The sequence below is a fragment of the Scardinius erythrophthalmus genome (assembly GCF_964197995.2).
Source record: "Scardinius erythrophthalmus genome assembly, chromosome: 14".
NCBI lineage: Eukaryota > Metazoa > Chordata > Actinopteri > Cypriniformes > Leuciscidae > Scardinius > Scardinius erythrophthalmus.
This window is the reverse complement of record NC_138234.1, coordinates 29,632,670-29,653,094: the sequence shown is the minus strand read 5'-3', so window position 1 is coordinate 29,653,094 and position 20,425 is coordinate 29,632,670. Positions and strand designations below refer to the sequence as shown.

The following is a 20,425-nucleotide window of genomic DNA, read 5'->3' as shown; positions in this document are numbered from 1 at the left end:
GGGGGAAAGTCGTTTAGAACCAAGGCGAGCGAGCGCGCGCACTCACTCGCTCTTCAGTGGCCGTGCAAGTCTCTCTCTCTCTCTCTCTCTCTCTCTCTCTCTCTCTCTCTCTCTCTCTCTCACACACACACACACACACACACACACACACACAGCTAACACGAGCCAGACTCTCTCACACACACACACAGCTAACACGATTAAGATCCTGCGCGCGCACAGCTGAGTTGAGCGCTGCTGATGAAGCGCGCTCTTCACACGCTCCACCGAAGAGATGCGAGGAATTAATCATGCCGTTTTTGTCGCACCGAGCGACTTTAAAAAGAGAAGTTACACTCTGAGGAAGATTTCTCGGATGGCTTAAGAAGTTTGTGTCGTATCAGGCTTTTCTCCCCACTAAGGTAAGGTCCATTCCTTACTTACTTTTTTTCTGTAATATTAATAATAATATGGTATTTCTTAAAACAAAGTATGAGAGCACATTTCCCCCCACAAATAACTAAGGCGAAATGTATTTAATAAGCAATTAAACGACTTAAATCATTTTAAAAAGGAAAAAAATCATACATTTCACCTTATTTACTTGAAAAAAATGTGTGTGAAACATGCATTTCACCAATGATATAATTTTTCTCCTTATTTTTTTAGATGTCAAAGTGACCAAAAATGTCACTTTTGCCTTCAATAACACAGAAAAGAATGAAGTGCCATCAACTGAATACATAATTTCAGTTGTGAGAGGAAGAGATAGTGATTCTCAGCAATGGGGTGTGACAATGCGACCAATGGGACAGAACAGTCGTACACCCTGCTAGTGGCCCTTCCTTTGAGCGTTCTGGTGGGGCTCCTCATCCTCCTCATCGTCTTCGGGAACGTGCTGGTGATCATCGCCGTGTTCACGAGCCGAGCTCTCCGGGCTCCCCAGAACCTGTTCCTGGTCTCGCTGGCCTCCGCCGACATACTGGTGGCCACTCTGGTGATGCCGTTCTCGCTGGCGAATGAGCTGATGGGCTCCTGGGTCTTTGGACAGGTGTGGTGCGAAATCTACCTGGCCTTGGACGTCCTCTTCTGCACGGCCTCCATCACTCACCTGTGCGCCATCAGCCTGGACAGGTACTGGTCGATCACGCAAGCCATCGAGTACAACCTCAAGCGCACGCCGCAACGAATCAAACGCATCGTTTTTATCGTTTGGGTCATCGCCGCCGTGATCTCCTTCCCGCCCCTCATAACCATAGAGAAGAAAGAGGGGAACATCTGTGAGATCAACAAAGAAAAATGGTACATTATTTCCTCTTCCATCGGGTCGTTTTTCCTGCCCTGCATCATCATGGTCCTCGTGTACGTCCGAATCTACCAGATCGCCAAGAAGAGAACCAGAGCGCCTCCTGGGGACCGGAGGAAAAAGGAAGCGGGGAAGAAGGATATCGACCCTCATGAGAAGCTCAACGGGGCCCCGAACGCTGATCCGGACGACAAGGGCGAGTTAAACGGCGTGGACATGGAGGAATCGTCCTCCTCGGACCACAAGGTCTCCAATCCGTGCTCCCTCAAGAAGAAGAGCTCGAAGGGAAAGACCAAGCTGAGCCAAATCAAACCGGGAGACGCCGAAAAACTTGAGGCCTGCCAGTCCGTCAAGACCAGCCTGTGGAAGGGCCGTCAGAACCGGGAAAAGCGCTTCACGTTTGTCCTGGCCGTGGTCATAGGCGTGTTCGTCATCTGCTGGTTCCCGTTCTTCTTCACCTACACGCTGATGGCGTTATGCGACTGCTGCGTTCCCCTGACGCTTTTCAAGTTCTTCTTCTGGTTCGGCTACTGCAACAGCTCCCTCAATCCCATCATATACACCATCTTCAATAATGACTTCCGGAGATCCTTCAAGAAGATCCTCTGCCGGAGAGATAACAGGAGAATGGTGTAAATTGGCCTGCATTTCCTTGATCAAATGTAAGCCAACATGTTGTGTGTCACTGTACAACAAGGCCGAAGTGGGGGAGGGGGGGAAGACTCACATGCTTTGTACAAATGCATGGTTATGCAAATACAGCACAATATGTGGTGGATTCGTCCATTTCAGAAGTGTATTGTGTCGTTCTTGATGTGAGGTGAAGTTTCGTAACTGTGATATTTTATCAACTGCCGACGTGGAGGGATATTTGTGCATCAAACCACGCTGAATGTGAAAAACTATTTTTAAAAAAAGTGCCAAAGGAGTCAGAACTGCAAATCTGTCCAACTACGCCACAACGTGCATGTCGATGTCTTCTCACAGGGCCTGTTTATCTCCCTGAAATGTTGTATAATTAATAGTGAAGGTGTTGATATTGTTCGGTGGACAGATTGTCCTTTTTTTTTTTTATTCTTTTTTTAATCCCTGCCAGTAACGGTTCATTTCAAATCTTGCTGTGGACCATTGAGCAAAAAGATGTTGAGCTCGTCTGACTGGAACCTGACAGGATTGTGTCAAAACAAATTCATTTTGCTTCTGATGTAGATTACATATGTCACACTAGATATAACGGATGGATATTTAGGGCCAACACAAATTAATTACAGCGTTAGTTACAGACTGTGTGTCAAACAGGATGTTGGTTTAGCTGGCCGAATTTGTAGAGACGCACAACAAAACAAAGTTGAATATTCAGCAAGATATTGAATGACTGACACAGAGCTTCTCCAGGTCAAGGTGAGGTCAGACCTCTCGTGTGTTTTCTGTTTTCTTGGGATGCATGGAGAGACAAGAGAGAATCCAGTTGGAGTGAGATGGAGGGAGTGTCCAGTCCAATTGCTTTGTGAACGAGTACAATGGTTCAGAACAAAGGTCTTGGACAAACTACCCGTCACTGTGCATTACTGCCATATCTGAAAAACCTAGTCGTGATGTATGACTCGCTTTCATATATTTTGGCTGTTTTCCGGTGGTCCTGGTTGTGCTCTCAATGTGCTTTATCATTGAGATCAAAAAAAAAAAAAAAAATGTATTTGCACACACACTCTGACAAAGAGGAAAAACACTGAAAAAATAAAAAGTACAGAACATTTTTTTTTGTTTGTTTTGTCTGTTGTTATTCTAGAAAGGCAAATTATGTCTTATGAAAAGCAAAATATGGCGTTAAAAGCTTCACTTCTGAGATATAATACAAGTTTGACTCAAAAGAACTGAAAGAGTTGAAAGTATCTTCACAGAAGCAAAATTGTTACAGAAATGATTTTGGGGCAAAGTATTGACTGGGATCAATATTAAAACACATGCTGTTTCCACTGGGAAAAAAAGGGTGCAGAAACAGTTTTCACTCATGAAAACTAAAAAATTATATGATCAATAAGTTATGACAATGTGTTTTTACATTGCTTTAACTCATCAAAATAAGTTAAACAATTTTCAACTAGCAACTCATTTTTAAGTCAGTTTTCTGTCATTTAAGTTGAAATGACTTAAACATCCAAGTTGACTGTATACTTAATTTAAGGCTTTTTATTTATTTATTTACAGAAATTGCTAGTAAATTTCCATAATTACGAAGAATCAAAAACATAGAATTAAATGACATTCTGAAGTAGAAAATAGGGTCACACTTTATTTTAAGGTGTCATTGTTACAGTGTAATGATATATTTAAGTACAGTGTAATATTAATTAACTACATGTACTTACTAGGTAAGGGTAGGGTTAGGATTTGGTTTAGGGTTAGTTGCTAATTAACTATAGTAAGTACATGTAACATGTAACAAGGACACTGTAAAATAAAGTGTTACCGAAAACAGTATTTTGTTCTTGTAAAATAAACTACTATAAGTTTTATTTACAGCTTCGAAACAGATAGTAGCCGTCAACTGCACTGCCGATTATTCTGGCCATGACCCGCCCAATTAAAAACAACCACGGTTTGATTGACATGGAAATTGACCAATCACGGTTCTTGTTATTAATTCATTCGCGCGTCTTCGAGAAAGTATTCCTTCAACGGTCTTTATTCTGAACCTTCGACGTTTTCTGAAAATGACATGCAACTGCGCAAATCCCCTCGACTTTCACAGGTAATGAACAAAAAGGAAAAGTTATCTGTCAGCGATTATCTCGTCATACTCTATTATTCTGCCCGTTTCTCAGTTCAGTTTGACTTTAACGGATCAGTTGACCGGCGTTCGCCTCAGAAACGTCCCTCTTTGCTCTGCATGTTCAGTGTAAGACACTGCCTGCGGTTAAAGTTCCCCAGTGGCAGCAATATACATTTATAGCCTATGCCGGAGCGGGAGAGAATGTGCCGAGACCTTCATAATTGTGATGGATCATGATAATTTCATCTCATCTATAATCATCGTTAAACCGTCAGAGACAGCGGGGTCATAATTACTAAGTTTAACATAAGGTTTTTATAACACGGAGCTGTCGCGTTTTCCGTGTCCTCTTACGAGTCCTTTTACGAACTGACATAAAAGCATTAATTGGCAACTTTAAAGATACGGCAGCGCATTACCAGCACCGCATTTGAGATGCACGAGGATCTAGGGAAAGACTGCGTGGAAAAACAGACCGTCCTGAAGTGTGAGTGGGAGATCGGAGAGATGCATGGGCACATGCTGAGGGACATTCAGTGGGAGTGCAGCAGGGGATTGTTTTGTAATTTGAAGTGACGATGTTCACTTCAAAGTGTGAATGAGAAGTACAGAGAGAGGAGAGTGTATTGGTCAAATTCGTGTGGGGAAATGACTGAGAACAACCGCTGGCAGGTTTTTTCTGCTGATTGACAAAGACACCCTTCGAATTGGTTGTCTTTGAAATAATGGGTGCTTGGTACTTTTGTGTTGACCTAAAATTCTGATAAAAGCCTAAACGTTGTATACTAATTTCATGGGTGTTAATTTAAAAAAAGAAGATCATTATTAGAATGATTACTATTATATCAGCATTACATTTTAATTATAATTAAATTAAAATTAAAATAATAATGATAATAACAATACAACATTTAAAAAAAAAACATTTAAAAAAGTATTATAGCAACATTATATCAATTATATAACAATAATAATATTTATCATCATTACTGTTATTCTCTTCATTTTTTAATTATGATAAAAAAAATTAATAAAAAAAAACCTGTGGTAAAAATCAAGTTTTTATTGTTTATCTATATGGTGTTTTTAATATGCTTTAAGACAAACCATGTGCAAATTCATCGGCCAACACCATTGCTGGGTATTTTCTCTTTAAAACTCCAGCGAACAAAAGACCAAAGTTTTAAAACGGTTTGAAATCGCTGGTGTTTCTGACGTCACAAACCTTTTTTTTTTTTTTTTTTTTTTGACGTCACAAACTACCTTGTAACCAATCAGGTCAACATGCCGGTGGGCTTTAGCATATCATTAACTATGACCGCTCTGAAGCAGGGGAGACTCAAGAGATGCCAGGTTATCCCGGTATATTTTTCTGTTATAGGAAAAATCAGGTAGATTTAACAATACAGCGTTTGTTTGTGTCCGTAATGTATTATTACGATGTTATAATGAACTATATGAGTTGTTCAAAGCGTTTCTTATGATACTGAGAAGAGCATTATTAATTCAAGCTATTTTAAGGCATGAAGAAATTTTTGTTACAGGAAAACAAAACGTTTAAATGTAATTTTGGTGATCAAAGATTAGTTTTAAGGGATACAATTATTGGGGGACTTTAATGATAATCATGCTGACTAAATACAAATGAAGAGAATAATACTAATGATAAATATTACTTATTATTACGCGGCTCTGTGGAATACTTGATTCTGATTGGTCAATCGCTCCATTCAGTGGTGTTATTCCCCAATAACAACCAGTAAAAAAATGATAACACAGGCTCATCCAGGTAACTGAAGTCGCGCTATATGCTTGCTAGGAAAGTTTTTTCCTCGTGGGAAATGTTGTGTTTGGTGAACTAATATTAAAACTCAAATCAATATTTCGTGGACAGTTATTATATCATCCGGGTATGACAGACTCGCTCTCGTTTATACGCATCTGCTGCCATTTCACAACGATTGTTTTGTACACTGTAATGGATTATAAGATAACAAACAGTAGGGGTGCAACGGATCAAAAAACTCACGGTTCGGATCGTTTCTCGGATCAGAGTCACGGATCGGATCATTTTTCGGATCAGCAAAAAAAAAAAAAAAAAAAGACAAGACAAGACAAATAAACACAAGTTTTGTCTTTTTGTTTATTAACATTTTTAAAATATTAAATTAAAATATATAAAAACAACAGTGGGTGCGCGACGGGTTCATTCCATGAAGCGTGACTATAAACACACTGATTGCATTTGTGATGGCTTTAGCCCGGTCTGATTGTGCAACGTTGAGCAGCCTTCGTTTTCACTCCTGTCAGCGAAACACCGGGGTGATGTCGCTTCAAATGCGTGGCCATGCTTGATGTGTTTCCACGGATGTCCCGATACCACTTTTTCACTTCCGATACGATACCGATGCCGCAGCATATCGGCTATTTGCCGATACCGATATCAATCCGATATTTTTATTTTATTCTTGAACTAATACTACTACTAATAATAATAATATGGAAGCACTTTGCTCAATTAGCCACATAAAAACATCTTACTCAAATGGAGAACAAATACTTCTCCAGTATATAGTCCACAACAACAGTTGATAATGAAAGACTGTCACCCTTTATTCAAAAGACCTTGAGATATGTTTGGTAATTGTAGGCTACCTGAATGAATTTAAAATCAATTTGCTATATTTCAGATCAATATATTTGTTTCCTTAAAATTTTAATTAACTTTAACGTTATTCTCATCTGAATTATAAATCATTTATTTCTGTATAAAATGATACTACCATTAAAAACACATTTGATTTTCTTTTTTAATCAGTGTAGAATGTGTAACTTCAAAATAAACAGATTACTCTGTTTGAGGACAAGAAATGAAAACCAATGCAATATAATGAATAAGATGAGATAATTTTTGCTTTTAAACAGCATGTGTCTGTGTGTGTGTGTGTGCGTGTGTGTGATTGTTCGATCGCGCCCGTGCCTCTCTCCCTCTCTCTCTCTGTCTGACACACACACACACACACATTCCAGCATACATCGCACTGATCGCAGCCTGTTCATTTTGCTGCGTTCATATTTTTTTACAGTCTATGGTTCACACCAAACGCGAATAGAGAGTCAAATTCGCGTCTAGTTGATGCTTGAACAGTTTGAATCCTTTCGCGCGTCCAAAGCGAATAGGACGCGCCGCGCGCGTATAATGATAAAGCGAGCGTTTGAAGCGAAATAGAAGCGTGTTCCAGGGAAGCCAAAATGCTCCCATACAGGGGATTTAAATGACGCGGGGCGTTCAAGCTCCTCCGTTCCTTCGCTCGCCATGACCACGCTGTGTGTGGACTGAACATGCGCACAACTTTTTTTTTTCATAAATTAATCCGCGGATCACGTGTGTGCCGAACCGAAGATATTGATCCGAACGGATCACGGATCAATGATGATCCGTTGCACCACTAACAAACAGTTAATAGAGTTTAATCTTATCCCCATAGTTATTTATGTTGTGAAATGCCATGTAATAAGCGGTATGACTGTATCGGATCGCTTAAATTTCCATCTAATTTGAACTTGTCGCTTGCTAGACACTGAATTCTTTACGGAAGCTTTGCGTTCAAAGAGCTAACAAAATATTTCAACTCAAGTCAATATTTCATGTCTAATTACTTATGTGGCATGTAGCCGTGTAATAAGCGGGATAATGTACATCCAGCCGTTTGTTATCGCAGAATAAACCCCTTCAGAGTGATACAACACCAGATACAGGGCTACACTATCCCTTACTTATATTAAATATGAATGATCATTATTATTATTCATTATCTTACAGGTCTGTTTGTGGTATTATTAACTTATTTTACATTTTAAATGTTGGCTTCTCCTGACTTCTCATATTATGAGTTTGAAATGGGCCAAAAGTACATAATTAAATGATTGTTGTGGGTTCAAAATAAGTATTGATTACCATTGTTTTTGAAAACAAACAAAAATCTCATCTACAATAATGAACTGAAAGCCTTGGGCCTCTCAGGACCATAATCCAAGCTTAAACAGGAGGCAGTCTAGATAAAATGACTGAGAAAACAAGCGTTACGAGATCTGGCATATGTTGCACTGCATGATAAACTTTATTTGTACCGAACGCTGCCTCATCGACACAGACGACTGCACCGAATGACACCAGATGCTGTCTCATTTTGAAACTTTTAGACTTGGCTTGTGGCTGTTTATCTGTGTGAGTGGAGGTGCAGTAGATTCGTGTTAGTGGCACTTTTAATCGGCGCCAGAAAGTTGTGAAGCCTCAAAGGTCAAGCTTAAAGAGAGGCTGAGTGCTTTCTACAGAGACCCCACTGTGTTCTTCATGCAACGCTGTTGATCAATAGCTGCTTCTCTCTTTTTTTACAGCAGGCAAACAAAAACGCAGACATCTTATTAAAGAGTGCGATGGGAAGTGGGAGGGAGCGGAATTGAGGAATTTGTTTGCCCCATCCGGCGTGTTTCCTAGACCCTACTTTCCCCTCACGATCCACCCTGTGGGAAATCAATTTATGTTTGTTAAATGAGCAATACACTTAAAGCCACTGAAAAACAGCTGTGTACCAGGAGTCATCACGTATGTGTTTTAAACACAGCCATGCTGAGTGCATTTGAGGAAAAACAAATGGCAGAAATGCAGCACTACGAGTGCTTAATTACAGAATGTGGTTTATAAATTAGCCTGCGGGGACACAAACAACATGAGATGAATGCTGATGGGCTCCATTATTTTTCAATCCAGTGTGCAAAGTTTGAGAGTGATCCCATGGAAAGAAAATCCCAAATCAATCTAAAATGTCCACCAATGTGGTTATATAGTGAGCAATGGAGAGTCTTTCAGTTTCTCGACATTTTTTAGACACCGGTAATCTTACAAGTGTCTTCTAGTAGTCTAGTGTTGTCAACAATGTCTTAAATCATGCATAAATTTGGCAAAACATCAGTAATCGGAAATCAAAGGAGGGAATACGCTAACAACTAGGGGTGTAACGATTCATCAACTACATCGATGTATCGATTTATATTCCTATGATCCAACTACATAAGATCTGTGCTCGGCAAGTTGGCCTTCCGGACGACATATATCGATCTAATATCGTTTTAAAAGGCAATGAATCGATTGTATCGATACTAGGAAATAACGCATTGGATTTAAGCACGTCAGACTTTATATGGGTGTTTTTTCTTAGCACTTTTAATGATAAAGGCGTTAAACGTTACTCGATTCAGACTGCCTATCTGTGCCGTCGTCGCCATGCGTGACGCGCGACAACAGTCAAGCAGCGCGAAGTCTCTCACCTCAGAAAAATGGACTTTCCTGTCCTCTCAGCCGCTATAGTAGAGCAGCAGATTAATGGCATATTTCAAGAGAATCGTTCAAATTGGTATAAAAGCATGAAATTTGGCACAGATACTCTCTAAGGGTCACTCTTTGGGAAAAAGGCGTTGGCCATCCAAAAATTCAACATGGCGGCCATTTTTTCAAGATGGCCGCCATTTCTGTCAAATGCTCATTATGTCAGTCGTTCAAACAGTGATGTAGGCATTAACATTTTGTGAAAATACTCTCTTCAGAATGTTTTTTTGGAAAACGGTGCTTGTCCCTCAAAAATTCAAGATGGCAACCATGCGTGACGCGCGACAACAGTCAAGCAGCGCAAAGACAACAAGCAGCGCGAAGTCTCTCACCTCAGAAAAACGGACTTTCCTGTCCTCTCAGCCACTATACTGCAGTAGCGCGCACTCTTCAATTGCACGCGCAAATGCGCCGGCGCGCGCTTTATCACTTCACTAAAGCGCAAAAGAAATACGAGCATGCAACGCCGTAAATTAGTAAGTTAAGTTCTTCTAAGTATTGTGTATCACCATGGTAGCCTAATTGTTGTTGTTTCCATAACAAAATGCCACTTAGTGGTTATTTTTTATATTTTTACATGACTGTGGTGGCTCATACCAAGACTGTATTAACAAAAACTAGTTTGGGACTGCTATATAGCTTAACCTCGCAGTGCCTACTGTTTATCAGTATTTGTCATATTATTATTATTATTATTTTTTTGTATGTTAAGTAAAGGGGGACAGAACTTGTGTGTCAACAATTTTTGTGTAAATAAATGTATTATAATAGGCCTATATAATTCCTAAAAAGGTGGGTCGCGGCTTGATGACCATGGGGAAATGTGGTCCCATGGCCAAACTATTCAAAACATCATTCAATGTTGTGATAATCGTAATTAATCACAATTACATTATCAAGGGAATAATCGACAATTATGATTTTTGTCATAATCGTGCAGTCCTACTTTATTCAAATAAAATGTGAATGCATTTGACATTAATTGTTGTTTACTTGTTTGTTTATATCCATAATTAATTGATACCTGATTCCCTTACAAGAATTTTTGGCTAAAAAGTCACTGAATCGATTTCAAGTCACTGAATCGTTTCGGATCGTATCGTTCTAAATGAACCAATATCGTCCTTGAATCGTATCGACAACCACGAATCGCGATACGAATCGAATCGTTGTTAAAACGAATCGTTACACCCCTACTAACAACGTCTTTCTCACAGTTTACTTGCTTGTTTTAGCGCACTATTCACATTTGCATCACAGCCACAGGGCTGTGTACACAGGGCTTCAACATTACAGTTGTTGTTTCAGCGTCACTTTTGCATCCTCGGTTAATATTGAAATAATGTTCAGATTTCAATCACAAATCAATGGTGTTAATATTGCTTGAACATTACAAAGAGATGTTGTTTCAACGTCACTTTTGCACCCTCGGTTAATATTGAAATAATGTTCAGATTTCAATCACAAATCAATGGTGTTCATATTGCTTCAACATTACAAAGTGATGTTGTTTCAACGTCACTTTTGCATCCTCGGTTAATATTGAAATAATGTTCAGATTTCAGTCACAAATCAATGGTGTTAATATTGCTTGAACATTACAAAGTGATGTTGTTTCAACGTCACTTTTGCACCCTCGGTTAATATTGAAATAATGTTCAGATTTCAACCACAAATCAATGGTGTTCATATTGCTTCAACATTACAAAGTGATGTTGTTTTTGCATCACTCTTGCACCCTCAGTTAATGGTGAAGCAATGTTGAGATTTCAACCAAAAATCAACGCTTAGGTTTTTTCAATGAAAATTTCTTTAAAGGGATGGTTCAGCCCGAAATGAAAACTCTGTCATCATTTACTCACCTTCAAGTTGTTCCAAACCTGTATGAGTTTCTTTCTTCTGTTGAACACCTTGAGTTTTCTCTCTAATAAGGATAATCAATTAACTACTGAGAAGCCCACATGCAAAACCAAAATGGGCCTATACCAATTAGTGCCAATTTTCAAACTACAATTGGTGTTTTTCAACCATTTTTCAAAAGACTTGCTAAAATCATGAGGGCCCACCCCTAAACCAAACCCCCAGTGTATTAGAGCAAATGAGGTAACACCATTGAAAGTGCCCATCATGAACTGAAACGCCCCACTGATTGGGAAACACCCAGTAGTGTTTTGCACAGACACATGCCTGCAAGATCTTGTGCTCATAAACTAAGACTCACTGTTAGTTCAATATCACTTTCTTCACCCATGTGTGCTGTTCCCTTTCATCAAAATTTCAATGCTGATGCAACACACTTTAAACATAGAAATTTTGATGTCAGCCAAAATGATGGTTTGGATCAAAACTCAACATTGAATCAATGTTACCATGCTGTCTGGGTTGTTTCTCCCACCCCTCCTCCTCAGACTTGATGCTCTTGCTGGTTGCCAGATTGAGGACACGCAACAGGAATTGACAATGGAAACCGAAAAAAAGTCTTGCCGGGCTTTAAGCTGTCTCCAGTCATCTCCAATATTTAATATGCTTCTGATCATAGAGCTTTTCCAATGGACGCTGAGGCTTTTTTAGGTTAGGTAGAATCTGCAATCTCTGACCCAGTTCATTTGCTGGCTTCCATAGGTGCAATATGCTGTTTTCTGCCAAATGTCAACCAGTGTCGAGATATTATTGGGTAAATATTCAGATTGGGTAAACATTGGGCAGATATTCCGACACAGAAGCACATTTCAAAGTAGAATAACTGGCTGTAGCATTGTTTTTCTGTTAAACAAGTGTTTGAAAACTCTCTGCAAACAATGGTAATTTTATGCTTTAGTACAGTCAAAAAAATAAAAATAATTACATAGAGGACCTTTAAGTCACCTCAGCTATGAAAGCGCAAAAATCTCTGAGCAGTAAAAGTTTCCCCTGAGGATGTTTCACTTTCATTCAACAACAATGTAATTGAAAAAATACTAGTTGTCACTTTGAACTGAGGAAAGCTTGTGAGATGAGATGCAAAAGCAGCATTTGACCTTGATGTTCTACTAAATCAGCATGATAAAATTATAGGCTAGTCCCTAGAGAATGTCAATGATTTCTGTCACATGAACTGAAAATCGCCAAGAGGTCAGATAGCTTCATGCCATTATGAAGATGTTTGGGTCGGTGAGGACGAGGAGGGCCACAAATGTCATGAGACACTTAAACAGTAAGTAGTTCCTGTGGTGAACAAATCAGCATGGAGTGAAAGCAGGCTCCTCCGGTAGTCTGTTCACACAGGGTCCGCTGGGAATCAGTAGCCAGTGTTTCGGACGGTTTCTTCTTTGCATCTGTTGCCCTTTTCCCTTGTGGCTGTTTTGATAAGTGGAAATTTGATGCTGAAATTTGAAGACCTACCAGTCAGAGCATTCATGTTTGTGTTAGAACGTACGTGCATGTGTGTGAGTACATACTTGTCAATATTAAAACAGAACAAATTGGAAATTGAGGCAAACATTGACTCTCTGAGGGAACACAAGCAGTGGAAAAGTTTCTTCCTGTAATGTGGTTTTCCAATATATGAAAAATGTCTGTAGCTGCACTCCTCTCAAAGAGATCTGTATACCTGGAGAAAACTATCCAGTCCGGCTGAGTCCACAAAGATTTAAATGATTTGAAATTGACCTTTCACAAAGACCCGCCTGTAAGAAAACATTATGTGGACGTCGAAGATCTTAAAAAAGAAGTTTATTACAGCATAGCAGTGGCAAGGTACATGAAGCACCTTGGGTTCACCGGCATCAAGAATGAACACAGAACATCCAAATCTTAAACCTTTTATCCTGTTCTTAATGTAAATTAAGTTGCTCTTGTTGCAACAGCTGTGGTCTGTATGTTAATGAAGTTGTGACACCCCAATTTCAGAGAAAGTTTTCTGTGTCCCACACCCAGCCCCATTCTACAATTGACTACCATTTGTTCAGGATGTGATCAACCCAAATGTTGAAGAAACAATATAACTTGACTTTCTTTCATCTCTATGATAATTAAGCCATTTTGGGGATGAGCTTATTCTAAAATATATTTTGGAGTGGAATCTGGGTCGAGGCAGACTACTATTTCTTACAGTCCCCTCTCTGATGCTCTTGGCCCAAAAGAAGCATCACATCCACTCCCTTCTCACAGATTACACCTCCCCTCTCTATCGGGCAGGTGCCCAGTGGCGGTGAAGCCCTGGCTTAGGTTGTCCTCCTCTGGCCACCGGAGAATCTTACCCGTCTTTGGGTCGACACCTCATGCACACTGGTTACAGCTCCCATCCGATTGGGCAGAATTATCAAAGAGACTCTTCTAAAATTTGGCAATATGATATACAAACATTTTCTTGGGTGTGGGTGAGAAGACATTCAAGAACCATCACAGCCAGTAGGAGTGTCCTAAAGCGATCATTAAGTTATCTGCAATTCGACGTTTAAACAGAACACTTAAAGGGTTAGTTCACCCAAAAATGAAAATTATGTCATTAATGACTCACCCTCATGTCGTTCCAAGCCCGTAAGACCTCCGTTCATCTTCGGAACACAGTTTAAGATATTTTAGATTTAGTCCGAGAGCTTTCTGTTCCTCCATTGAAAGTCAATGGACGGCATACTGTCCATGTCCAGAAAGGCAGTACAGACATCATCAAAGTAGTCCATGTGACATCAGTGGCTCAATCTTAAGTTTATCAAGCAACGAGAATACTTTTTGTGCGCAAAAAGTAAACAAAAATAACGACTTTATTCCACTATTCATTTCCTTCTCTCTGGCCTCGAGTGAGTTCACGTAGTGTTTTTGCGTAGCGCGTCTGTGTTGTAGGTCACACGCATCACACATGACCAGCGTCGGCCAATAGTGAGCCTATGTGTGACGTACAACATAGACGCGCTGCGCAAAAACACTACGTGAAATAGCTCGAGGAACAGCAGTTAGAACAGCGCATCAGCACGCAAATTAAATGTATACAAGCTGTATAGTATTACAGTCGAAATTCACAAATTCTACAATTCGAAATTCTAGTGAAATTCACCTGGTCGTTATCAAAGGGATTATGTCAGCCAAATACAGGATATTTACCATAGATATGTGCCAAATGTCTGTCAGATTTCGCGCACCTAACTCTTCTTCAGTTTGGTTTTTCCTAACTCACTGACGGTGCACGAGCTACTAAAGGTATAGGGAAAACATGACATGGATTTCAGAAGAAATAGGTTTTGTTAATGTATGGTGTAAGGCCAGTTGAATGGATTTGGGAAATGGACCGGCCGGGATTTTATATTTTTGGAGCTGGAAAGAAAGACGTGCAATCACATCGATATTGCCCGCATAATCATACAGTATGATCAAATATTGGGGGGGACAAATCGTCCTTCTTTGAATATTGGGGGGGACGTCCCCCCCCGTCCCCCCATAGAATTACGCCTATGTCGCAACGTCTGATTTAAATGACTACACATTTTCTAGTTGCCTTAAGATATCCATTAGTCTAATTATTCACAGCTCCAGTAACCTACTTCGGACGCAAATTAACAAAATAGCCACACTACCGAGGCTTCTAAACTTAACCACGGCCACAGTCCTTTCGACCTAAAATTTCACTATGCAGAACAGTAAGAAATGTTTTTATTTTAATTTTTTTTTATTTAACACTGTCACAGTACATCGGACAAAACCACACTATGTCAGGTTTTGTGTTATTTTCTCAAAACAACTTAACCACAGTACTTCGGGCTTAAACAATATTTATCAAATTTAAAACTGCCACAGTACGTCGGGCAAAACCACACTGCTTCGGGTTCTTGTTTTAAACTTCACAGAGTCACAGTGCTTTGGACTCACTAGCCTACACTAGAACACACAATAGTTGTGAAATAATTTTGTAACCACACTGCATCGGGTCTATTCAATTACTTTAGAATTTCCTCAGAACTATAACAACTTTCACAATCAGTTTCAAGTACGTTAAAAACATACACATTTGTTTCAGTTACTTTAGAAACAACCAATCTAATACAACTCTGCCACCACACTGCTTCGGGCTGTTTCGGTTCCGTTAGAATCTTAAACAAAATCTTTAGGCTTAACAACTCCTCCTGCTAATACCGAATAAACCAAATTCTCTTCTGTCCTTAAAATTTTCCTTTCTAGATTTTTTAAAACAAGGGGGTTTCCTGACAAAAACCAGCATAAATGAAAGAAAACAGCTTTTCTCTTACCTTGTTGGAAATTCCTCGATGGGTGGCTTTTTAAATTTTGTTTTACATGCTAATATCTTATTAAGCCTCTGAAGAGCAGGACTAAATTAATTAAGGAATTTTTAAACAAAATAAGAACAATTTACACCAATGATACAGTTCAAAAGTCTACACCCCCTGGCTCCTAACGGATGCTTCCTTCTTGAGCATCACTGAATGTTTGCAGGGTTTGTAATAGTTGTGTACGAGTCCCTCAGTTGTCACCAGTGTGAAAAGATGGATCTCACAATCATAGGGCCCTTTCACACCTACCTTGTTTGGTCCGGATTTTCGGACTTTTCAGTTTGGTCCGAATCAAAATTACAGGTGTGAAATCTCCCCCGGACCACGGTCCGACAGGAGCTCTTGAAGCTCCGCCCTCTGTGGCGGGAGCAGCAGCTCATTTGCATTTAAAGGGACACACACAAAACGACGTGTTTTTACTGACCCTCAAAAGGGGACAATTTTGACATGCTGTAAAAAATTATCTGTGGGGTATTTTGAGCTAAAACTTCACATACACACGCTGGGGACAACAGAGAGTAATTTTACATATTGTAAAAAAGGGGCATTGTACCACCCCTTCAAGGCGGAAACAAAGCTTGCCTCTTTCCAACTAATCGCTTGTATCTGAGATGAATATTGCCCTTGTGTTGAAAAAAACAAAAACACTCGCTACAGACACACCCCAAAGTGGAGGCATTAGCGTTGACGGGTTTTTGTTTTCGCGGCGTAACGCTAGAACACCCCCCCACCCCCCACCCCCCACCCCCCACAGCGAGACCTCATTGGTCCAAAATCCCTCTTCACGTAACTGTATATTAAACATCAAATCTGATTGTCTGTGTTGCCTCAAATTACATAATATTATATAACCGTATATAAAGTAGACTCACAGGAAATAATTTAAATTCCCTGAGTTTGGGAAAAAAAGCGTTAACACTTACACCCTTATAATGGCAGTCTGTGTGGGCAGTTTTTATGGTTTGTTTGTTCATTTTTACAAACTGAGGGATGAATTTAAATTATTTCCTGTGTAAATGACAGAATTTCACAGAGACTATTGATACAGCTTAACTTTTATTGAACCCAGAACATTCCTTTAATGTTTTACTTGACTCTTGGTAGAAACATTAATCCCACTCCGGTAGTATTTCACCCCTGGTTTTATTAAATTCTTTTATTTGCTTTCATTTTGTCATAAAAGTGAGAAAAGACACGGCGCCTTGTACATATAGTCTGCCTAACACAGAATAATGGAAATCAAATTATTAAGAAAAGGGCTTCTGTAGTAGGCCGACCGTAAATCCACACCAGACAGTTGCCAGACCTGCATATGTCTCATTCAGTTTAATAATGCTACGGCTAAGATGAACAAATTTAACCATTCCACCCGAGGCTTTAGTCTCTTCTGTCTTTATGTCTTAATGCTGAACAAAATCGAATAAAAAAAAAATGTTCTAGAGCAGAGACTTCTGAATTGAGAAGGCAGTCTGTTGGTCCAATGTAAATTTATATTCAAGGTGCAGTTGTTGTTTAGTAAATTTTGTTTCCTGAATTCCTGTTGATGAAGAATAACAAATTAATACTACATGTTGAGCTGGTTTATGAGCTGGCAGACGTGCAACTAAACTACATTTCCCATAATTCTGTCCTGCATAAACGTAAAAACTTCAATTACACAATTTTAATTTTGTTGTCTTAGTGCTAGAAAAACTTAAAGGTTTAGTTCACCCAAAAATGAAAATTCTGTCAGTAATTACTCACCCTCATGTTGTTCCAACCCCGTAAGACTTTCGTTCATCTTAGGAACACAAATTAAGATATTTTTTATGAAATCTGAGAGCTGGCTCACTCCTTCATAGGCTGATAGGTAATTTCATCTGCCAGCCCAGAAAAGTTAGTAAAGACATTGTTTAAATAGTCAAGTGACTACAGTGGCTCAACCTGAAGTTTGTCAAGTGACGAGAATACTTTTTGTGCGCAAAAAACTACAATTATGACTATATTCAACTATTCATTGTCTTCTGTGTGTGCCTCTGATTGAGTTCATGAGAGCGCCACGACGCATGTGCGAGAAGGGCTAAAAAAAAAGGAATATGAATTGTCCGGAAATTTCCAACCACTATTACTTGAATGCACATTAATCATGTCACCCATATTTTCCTGTTCACCCTCACATAAAGTTTTAAAGAACAAGGGTGGTTAAGACCACGATGAGCAAGTCTCTATGTACTTGCTATTCAAGTCATGCCCCAATCCATTTAAAAACCATTTTTATTGAATATTTTCCATTTCACGCTTTTGTTAATGCCTTAATACATCTTGGTCCCTTTGTGATGTCAGTCAATTTATTGCAATGTTCCCAATCCAACAGATGAATCATGTAGGACATTATTGAAAAATACGTTGAATTAATGCAGGTGAACAAGGTCTTAAGTAACAAAATATATCATTATATAAATTTGGAACATGATTCATATAAATTATTTTCATTTCAAAATAAAAATAGAAAAATAATTGGCTGGGGCAGTGGTGGCATCAGTTTCCCTTCGCTTACTCATAATTGATGTGCAGGTAATCCTTAGGGATCCCTAAGGGACAGATATACTGAACAGGAGAGAAAGAGAGTCGACATGAAGAGGATGTTGTAATCTAAAGAGGAAAAAGAGCTCAGAAGCATTATTTGAAAATTGTGAATAATATAATATTATATAATATAATTCTGACTGGTCTTGGTGCAAGAAACCCTGACTAAAATTATGTGGGGAAAAATAGTCTTAATGTCAGAGTCATGGTCAGTTTGTTTTGTTTTCATTCAGTCACGTGTTTCCTTTGTCTAGTTTCCCACCACTAATGAGTTGTCATGGTCACTGATATGATTAGTCCTCTTAGTTCAGCTGCGTCTCCTTATTAACCTTGTTTATACCACTACTTAAGTTCCTTTGGTCCCTCTGTTCATTGTTGGTTGTTGTCTGTGCATTAGCACACTGTTTTGTATGTTGGCTTATTCTTCTAAATTCATGATACATCTTATGTTCTTTTATAATCGTCTTCTGTGGATCTAAGCGTTACACTTAAAGAGGTCCTGTGATGCTTTTTTATATGTTCAGCTTTCTTTAGGGTGTAATGTTGCTGTTTGAGCATGAAAAAGGTCTGCAAAGTTACAAAAATACAAAGTCCCTCCAGCGGGAGTTATTCTCTGTATCATTGCGCACTGTTTCTGAACTCCATGAAACGCCTCCATTGTAGTCTTGAGTTTTCTTCAGGGAATGAACACATCACAATAAAAAGGTGCAAGGCCTAAGTTGTGTTAGTAGTGTGCTGAAACTCACAGTTATGGTAAAGTGTGTGACATTTCCCAAACACGCTCAAAGCGCTTGACCAATCACAGCACACTGATCCAGCTGACCAATCAGAGAACACTGTGCTTTTCAGAAGGAAGGGCTTCATGGAGACAGGAACTAAACAGAGCGTTACTGACCGACTGAAAATAGAGGTGCCGCAACAATGTCAATTATCTGAAAAATTATCTGTTTTTTGAACATTCAAGCATGCAAACCTGTCTAGTAGAGCCCAAAAACAAATTCAAGACATTAAAAAAAAACAGAACACTATTACTGTTTCAGTATGTTATTGAATTGTGATTCATACGTAGGAAGATACAATGTGCATTTCATTAGCAAAGTACAAGGTGTCCAGTACTATTGCACCATTCAATCACATTAGTTTACTCAGTGCTGACAAACACTTCCTCTTTATGTTTCCCATATCAGTCAACGCAAGATGTTGATTCACAAGCCGACCCTAATGTTCTCACTGTCTGAAACCCAGACCTCAACCTTCCCCCGTAATCACCAAAACACACACACACATACACAGAAAATAATTGACTTGTGGGTGTAAAGACAGAGGGCAGTCATCAGCAGAGATGGGCCCCGCAAATGTGCCATAACCCAGAGGTCAGAATTGCTCCATTTTGGAAATTAATTTTCCACAAGCAATTAGTTTGTTTCTTTTCAGATTTCTCTTTTTTAAGCATGAAATGATTCAGCACAGAAATTATGCATTTATTATTTCTTTTCAGATTTTATTATTTTTTTAAGCACGAAATGATTCCGCACAGAAATTATGCATTTATTATCACCATTCAGTTACTTACAGAGTTTTGAAGGACTGTAGTTGATTTAAAGCTAAATAAAGGATTGATTATGCTGTAGTGCTCAACAGACACAATCAGCTAATCAGGCTTTATGTTGTGGCTCGCATCATCATGTCTAGTTATGAATGTGCTTTTTTTAGTTAGTCCTAAAAGTTGCCTGAAAATGAGACATTAAGGGGCTAATTATAGTATGAAAAATGTAGGCAGTCTGCTTTTATTTTTGCGTTAAATCAGTATCATTCTTACTGACAAAAAGAATGTTATACAAGAACTTATTAGTCAAACCAGTGTTGGGGGGGGGGGGTTGTTGGGTTTTTCTCTTCGGTCTGTGCGGCAGTCGCACCAGTTGCTCCGACCCTGAGGACGGCCCTGTATCAGGGCCTGAAATGAACACCTGTCAAGTGCCAAGTGCGAGTAAAAATTGCCGTTGGCGATTAGTTGGAAAGAGGCAAGCTTTGTTTCCGCCTAAAAGGGGTGGTATAATGTCCCTTTTTCACAATATGTAAAATTAGTCTCTGTTGTCCCCAGCGTGTGTATGTGAAGTTTTAGCTCAAAATACCCCACAGATAATTTTTTACAGCAT

At 39.2% G+C, this 20,425-nt stretch overlaps 1 protein-coding gene across 1 annotated transcript; it reads left to right on the top strand.

Annotated features, from left to right (window-relative positions):
* The first annotated feature begins 23 nt into the window (after positions 1-23).
* Positions 24-3,017, top strand: adra2a (adrenoceptor alpha 2A). Its single transcript, XM_081385283.1, has 2 exons — positions 24-401; positions 649-3,017. Exon 2 carries the CDS (start codon positions 764-766, stop codon positions 1,919-1,921), a length of 1,158 nt encoding a protein of 385 aa, XP_081241409.1. The 5' UTR covers positions 24-401; positions 649-763; the 3' UTR covers positions 1,922-3,017.
* The last annotated feature ends 17,408 nt before the right edge of the window (positions 3,018-20,425 follow it).